The sequence below is a fragment of the Carlito syrichta genome, unplaced genomic scaffold (assembly GCF_000164805.1).
Source record: "Carlito syrichta isolate Samal-C Ts95f unplaced genomic scaffold, Tarsius_syrichta-2.0.1 Scaffold126743, whole genome shotgun sequence".
Taxonomy (NCBI): domain Eukaryota; kingdom Metazoa; phylum Chordata; class Mammalia; order Primates; family Tarsiidae; genus Carlito; species Carlito syrichta.
In genome coordinates, this window is record NW_007070839.1 from 118524 (window position 1) to 126403 (window position 7880).

General features: G+C 32.8%; 1 protein-coding gene across 1 annotated transcript in view; it reads right to left on the reverse strand.

The window, feature by feature from the left end:
* LOC103250203 (polypeptide N-acetylgalactosaminyltransferase 13) overlaps positions 1-7620 on the reverse strand; it is a gene marked incomplete at its 3' end in the record, with an annotated part of 118689 nt that extends 111069 nt beyond the window's left edge. The window contains exon 1 of the mRNA XM_021707899.1: positions 7457-7620. Coding sequence (XP_021563574.1) covers positions 7457-7590 — 134 coding nt within the window. The remainder of the gene's footprint in view (positions 1-7456) is intronic.
* Positions 7621-7880: the final 260 nt, after the last annotated feature.

The window sequence follows — 7880 nt, forward strand, 5'->3', positions numbered from 1 at the left end:
GCCACTGCACTCCAGTCTGGGCGACAGAGTGAGACTCTAACTCAAAAAAATAAAACAAAACAAAACAAAACAAAACTGCAAAAACATTTTTTAAAAAACCACGTATTTTGGGATAGCATATAGTGGGGACCCAAGAAAACTGGAATTTATTTATTAAAAAAGTATGTATTTATACTTCTATGTTTAAACTTCAGGCACCTTTAAAGTACTTTCCGTTTGATGCAGTGAACCTATTGAGACACTTTTGCCACTGCTCGAAACAGTTTTGAACTCATCAGCTTTGATGCCTTTTAGTGCTTCTGTCATTTTTTGTTTCACCTCTTCTACATGGGTAAAACGTTTTCCTTTGAGAACTTTTTCATCCAGGAAACAAAAAAAAAGTTTCTTGGAGTGAGATCTGTTGAATATGGAGGGTGGGACACAGGTTTTGCCATCTTTATAAAAAATTGCTGAACACTAAGTGTAGAGCAGTGTGGGCAACTGCATTATCATGGTGGAAAAAATCAGTAACCTGTTTGTCAAAACTTGGAATGTTTCTTCTGCAAATTGTGACACAATCTTTTCAAAACTTCCAGATAAAACTTTGGTTGACCGTTTGATCTGGAGGAACAAATTCCAAGTGTTTTACAAGGGCCCACCCTAAAAGAGGTAAGTCCAGTTTTGGGGGGTCCCTGTCATAACTGTGCATTTTTAAATAGTTAAGGTGGTAAATTTTATGCTATGCATAATTTTATCACAATTTTTTAAAAAGTTCAAAGCAATAGTATCAGAAAATTAACTTACATAAGCAGACTGTAGAGGCGTAGTTCAAGTGTAAATGAGGTTAGACAGCAAGTTTTCTTCCTACAGTATTAGTTAAATGTGTCCCTGAGAAAATGCCTAGATATGTGTTACTGAATTTTCTTACCTCAAAGAGAACTTATAGTGTAACAGTATTATTGTTGTACTTTCTTATCTGAAAGGAAATTTATATTGTAACAGTATTATTGCCCTCCAAAGAATGCTTATCATCTCCATCTTCCTCAAGATGTAAGCAGACACACACACACACACACACACACACACACACACACACACTACACACCACACACACACATAAACATAAAGACAGACATTCTTACATACCACTTATAATTTGGGTAGTGAAATTAATTGTACACATGAGTACATTACATAAATGAAGGTATTATAGAAATTATTATCTTCACAGGCAAAATTTTTATCAGCATATGCAAGTTGCAATTCTCAAATTAAAAAGGAAAGATATGAAAAAGAGATTAGAAATCCAATTAATATTCTCATTTTCTACTTCTCTTTTGCATAATCAGTGCTACATTTATCATATTTTAATTTATGGGATAGGTAATCCACATAAATGAACAGGTACTCATGAGATTGAGCACAGAAAAAGATATACTATGTTTTATTTCTATTTTACATAGTAAATAAATTCCTTGTCCTTTGAGAGAAATTTATTCAATATTTGTATGCTACAGCTCTTCTTCCACTAATAATGTAAGACTGCTAGAGTCTTTTCCTCTTTATTGGCTTGCAAGTATGCATACGTAAGAAACAGTTATTTGGTCTAGGATATAAATAGCTGAAATAAATTTCTTATTTCCTTATTTTTTCCTGATGAAAAATATTTAAATGCCAGCTGCATTATAACCTTCAAATAATTCAATACCAGCGCTTGAAGTGCTATTAAAAGTCTGAATACAAGTAAATGTCAAAGAACTTTAGCATTTTGTTTTATTTGCCTGTAGCTTTTTTATAAATAGTCACCCAATAATTACTTTTAATTTCTCATTCAAAAAGAGTTGCAGAGTAAAGGGAGTAGCCCCTTGCTTAAAAAGTTTTCCTTAATCCAAAAAAGGAGCTAGAGGGCATAAGAGAATTCCACAGAATAATAATATAATATTTATAGAGTGCTGAAAATATTTTACATACATATATTTCACTAATAACTCAGGGCCACCCTACTCCCCCTTTGTCATTTTTGCAATTATAGGTGTGTACATAATATTATAATTAGTTTTTTATGTAAATATATTTCTTCTACATCTCACAAACAAGTTCTACAGTATCCATTTTGTGTTCTTATAGCTAAACCTATATTAGGTAAATAACATGGATTTGCTGCTTGGGTGAGTGATTGATTAAATTTATCGGCAAAAGGTCTTGGAAAAAGAATGAGTTGCTCAAGATGCAAAAGTAAGTCATAGAGCTGGGGCTTACACCTATATGCTTTGGTTTCATGTCTACAGATGCTTTCCCTTGTTACTTGAAAAATCTATCTCTCTAGTTGGCTTTTTGTTCCTCCTATTTGTTTTACAAATAATGAAATAGCGTCCTGTCTCTTCCTCATTGATTATGATCATAGTAATAATGTTCACTCTGTTTCCAGGAAAGCCTAGACGCGTGTGCTAACATCGACTACCAAGATGCCTTACCAAACCAAAATGTGATATTTTGCTGACTTTCAGGGAAATACAATTCAAATACTGTTTTCAAAACTTAACACAAATCTAGATATACATCCATGCATTTGCTTAATGTTTGTGTGTTTGCTTCTGTATCTTTATAAAGTTTCGTATATTCACATGGGTAAAACGTTTTGTATATACATGGGTAACTCATATTTCTAGCATTGTTTATTCCAGGAATCTAGTTTTTCAGAATTCTGCATATGAGTAAACAAAAAAATTATAATATTTAAGTGCCTAATGTATATTCAGTATACTCAGTTGTAAGTTTATCAAACAGGCTTTCCTTAAATACTCTACTGTTCTTAGTTACTCTATTTGTTCTAAGTTCTATGACGCAGGGACCTGGTGTTTTCACTGCTATATCCCCTGCACATAGAATAGTAGTTGGCACATATAAGCATATTAGGTGTTCAATAAGATATTTAATATCTCTTAATAGTTTTATTTATTTATTTATTTTAGTTTGGCAATATTCTCCCCATCTCTCTCTTCTCCTATCTTTCCTACCTCCTTCCTGACCCTTCTTCCTCACTCTCACTCTCTGTTCTAAGCTCTCTCTCTCCAAATATTAACAGAATCTTAGGTTAAAAATAAACAAAATACATCTATATTTTTACTACTGAAAGCAGAAATATTCAAACTCTGTTCTTCTAAAATCCAAACTATATAAATTTACAAAATCTTAGACCCCTGATTGATGAGAAACATGCTAACAAATTCTTATTGCTGAGTCATTGAGCCATGAGGTTAACATTCATTTTTCTCAACATTCTGAATCAGATAGAATTTCATGACAGTCACCTTATTTTTTCTGTTTTTGTTTTTTGTTTTTGTTTTTGTGAAGATTGATCAAAGAAGAAAGAGAGTTGGATACCGCTGCCTGGAATTTTATTTATACCTAGAAATAGAATAAACAAGAATCCCAGAAATTAAAAGCCTTCAAGAAAGTAAGTAACTTAGTAAAGGTCTACAGCCTTAATTGCACTCAAATATGCAAATAACATGACTTTTTGTGGTAACTACCATTTTATATTCCCCAAATGACTGAGAATTATATATAAATGTGTTACATATGTTAATAACTTAAATATGTTAAATATATTTAAACATCCCCAAATATGTATGTTATAGAACTTAATTCCATTTTGTCGAATGCTTCATCACAATTGTCTCTAAGAAAAACTATTTTTACCTAGTTTGCTATCTGTGAAAACATAGGCATATATAGGATAGAATATATATAGGTTATAGTTAGATTTATTCTTCTGAACATATCTTTCAATATTTGCAGACTGATATTAGGAACAAACACAATATTACATTTTTGATAGTTTTCGCTGTTTAGTCAAAATAATTTCAAGTATACTGCAGTAAAATGTGCTTAGATAATTGTGTAAATTCATTGTTTGGGCAATTCAGCCATTTTTCAAGTATCAACTGAAATCTTCTACTTAAATAAACTGAGTTTTTTTTGTTGTTTTTTTTTTAAACTAGGCATTTGAAGCCGGGCTTGGTGGCTCAGCCTGTAATCCCGCGCCTTTGGGAGGCTGAGGTGAGTGGATTGCCTGAGCCCGCGGATTCGAGACCCGCCTGCGCAGCGAGCCCTCATCTCTACAATAAATCAAAAAATCAGCCGGGCGTGGTAGCGCATGCCTGTAATTCCGGCTACTCGGAAGGCTGAGGTGGAAAGATCGCTGGAGCCTAGCAGGTGAGGCTGCGGTGGCCGGAAGCGGCCACTGCACTCTAGTCTGGGTGACCGAATGAGACTCCAACTCAAAAAAAAACAAAAAAAAACAAAACTAGGCATTTGGGAATCTCATTTTTTTTACGTCTTTATATAATGTATACCAGTCATCATTGGGGCTAGCTTAGTGTATTCATATATTTTAACAAATGTAACTATGCAAAAATTCAACTATAACTGACTAATAGTAAAACGTTAAAAAATATTTTCTAGATTAAATGAGTATTAACATATTTCTAAATCTTTTAAATAACAGTTTGAATATGTGATTCTTGGTGAGTTTTTCAACATGTGCTCCCAGGCAGTCACCCAATTGAGTCATTCAGGATGACTTGCAAATTCCTCCAATGCACATCACACATTATGATTTTCTAGGAATGTTGGATGGTATTTGTTTTATTATTGATAACATATGCTGTGGTTTTACATAAGAATAAAATAGAAAGTTATTCATTTCACTAGTATTATTCCAGAGACTTTGTAAGTTCTCAGAATTCAAGCAGTTATACACACTGCAAATATGGCATGTTATGTGCTTTTTATGCTAAGCAATTGAATACTCCATTTTAAAATGTTGAATTGTTCTGCAGTCTAAGGTTTACTCAAGTACTTAATATGCTAAGTGAGTCTTAAAAGAAGAAACACAGGCCAGGCTCCGTGGCTCAGCCTGTAACCCTGCTCTTTGGGAGGCTGAGGTGAGTGGATTGCCTGAGCCTGCAGGTTCAAGACCAGCCTGGGCAACTTGGCGAGACTGCATCTCCACAATAAATCAAAAAAATTAGCTGGGTGTGGTAGCGCGCGCCTATAGTTCCAGCTACTTGGAAGGCTGAGGCAGAAGGATCGCTGGAGCCCAGCAGGTCGAGGCCACCGGGAGCGACCACTGCACTCCAATTTCAGCAACAGAGTGAGACTTCCAACTCAAAAAAAAAAAAAAAAGAAGAAGAAGAAGAAGAAACACCATTGGTTACTAATATTTTAAATATGTGCTCAATGTAGTTTTTGCTTCTTTTTACCTTTTTAATCAATACATATTTCTGTAGTAAAGTCATTCTTACCTTGATAATCCAAGATCTGATATAAAATTTATTTATATTCTGACAGCTGAAAGTCAAAATTAAAAAAAAAAAAGACTTGAAATACTTTTTAGCTAGTTTTCCTGAACATGTAAGTCTCATACCCACCCATTTGATCACAATGTAGCATATAAAATAAAGAAGTACATGCAACATTATAAATTTAGCATCTAAAAAGCTCAAAATTATTTTGAAGAATATGCCCATTGTATACCTTAACATTGCAAATGTATCTATATATACAAACATATAAACATATGTATAAGACTATATGTAAAATTATTTAGGCTTTTGCAATGCACAAGTTTAATATTCAATGTTAAGCCATTTGGTAGGGACCAAAAACGTCCATAATATGTAGTTATTCATCATTTTGTCAAAAGAGACATTTCAAAAGCATACAAAGCAATTAATTAACTACCAAATGAATCTTCTAAAAATTAACAGCCCTGGCATCTCAACAAGACTTGGTGTTATATGAAGTAATTTAGAAAGGAAAAAATTCAGATTTAGTAAATATGATGTCAGTATCATGACACAGCAATGTAATGTAGCCTATTACAGGTAGCAAACTTTATTTTTATTAATTATGATTTTATTGAATGTACTGAAAATTATTAGGTGCTAAAAGGACAACTTCTATTTACATGAAAGTGGGTCCTAGAGTATATTTGTAAAGTTGGAGATTTTCTAAAAATCTCAGGACATATCATTTGTGAATACCAATAGTTTGCTTTGCAAGGCCTGTATATTAGAATGACAATGCTGCCACTAAAAATTCTGATTTTACATCCATTTAAGATATGTTCAAATATCTAGAGTATATCTTACAGTTAAACACATAAATTTTGAATTTTCAACATCATTTTTCCTACAATATTATTTCCAAGCTAATATTTCTTCCATTGCTGACAAATGAACATTCTAATTATAAATAGCAGCATAAACTGCTGGGAACCATAATAACTAATTTTAAAGGGTCAAAGACTCATAAAGGCAATTGGCTATTTTTATGACAGAATAACAAAGCATACATTTTTTCAAAGAAAAGTATATGAAGCTTTCTATGCAGGCAAGCAAATATAGCCATGCATCATATAATGATGGATTACATACATGATGGTGATCCCATAAGATTACAACGAATCTGAAAAATTCCTGTTGCTTAGTGTCATTTTGATGATCCTGACCTTGTATAGACCTAGGCTAACATGTATATTTGTGTTAATTCTTTTTTTTAAGTTTAAAAATTAAAAAATATTTTAGTACAGCTATACAATGTGCTTGTGTTTTAAGGTATCATTACAAAAGACTAAAAGTTTAAAAAGTAAAGGTTTATAAAGTTAAAAAGTTACAATAAGCTAATTTATTGTTGAAGAAAGAATTTTTTAATAAACTTAGTGCAGCTTAAGTGTACAGTATTTATAAAGTCTCCAGTGCTGTACAGTAATGTACTAGGTCTTCACATTCATGCACCATTCATTTGCTGACTCACCCAGAGCAACTTTCAATCCTGCAAACTTCATTCATGGTAAATGCTCTGTACAAGCATACCATTTTAAATCTTTTTTTTTCTACTTTCCCGATGTTTAAATATGTTTAGACATACAATACTTACAACTGTGTTGCAATTGCCTATAGTATTCCATACAGTAATACGATGTACAGATGTGTAGCCTAGAAGAAATGGGTTATACCATATAGCATTGGTGTACAGTGAGATATAACATATGTTTGTATAAGTAGACTTATGATATTCACACAACAAAATTGCCTAATGACACATTTCTCAGAACTATCCATCGTTAATCAACGTATGACTGTAATCCACTAAAGAGAATGCTTGCTTTGTATTTAGCAAGACAAAGCAAAGCCAAACAAAACATAAATATCTCATGAAGAAAAACCTGTTAGGTCTGTAGTGTAGACACTGTATTCTGCAGTGTCTTTGCAAGTAACATATTTTGCTTTGCCAGAGTAGAAAATAGTTCATATTTCTCAGCATGTACATGCACAGTAAATTCCTGCTATGCCATAGGTACTCTGAACCATGAAATGCTAGAATTGATATAACCTGGGTTAGCTAAGTTCTGAAATTCTGAAATATGGAGATTAATAAATATAAGATTATCTAACACATATAAACTCACCCTTCTAATCTGACATCCGGCAGACTTCTGTTAAGAGCAATCAAATCACTGGCCATAAGGTTAAACTGATTGATTTTAAACAGCTCTTTCATTTTCTCCTGGTCATCTTTCGGAATCAGCACGGCCTTTCCCATTTCTCCTGGCCCTTCTTGGTTTCTTGAAATAACAGCTGTAAGACATACACAAATACACAGATACATACAAACACATAGATAATGAACTGAATAAATAAGCTCATATGCTGCATTAGATTCTAAAGAATATTATTTACACACTGGCTTAATAACATAATCACCAAGACTTTATTGCTTACACCTTATACTACACTAAAGAAATAATCTATTTTAATTTTTTAGCTCAATTCTGCATGTTGTCTTCCAAGTACAGGCATATTATATAACCTAACTACTCATTAAGATTTACC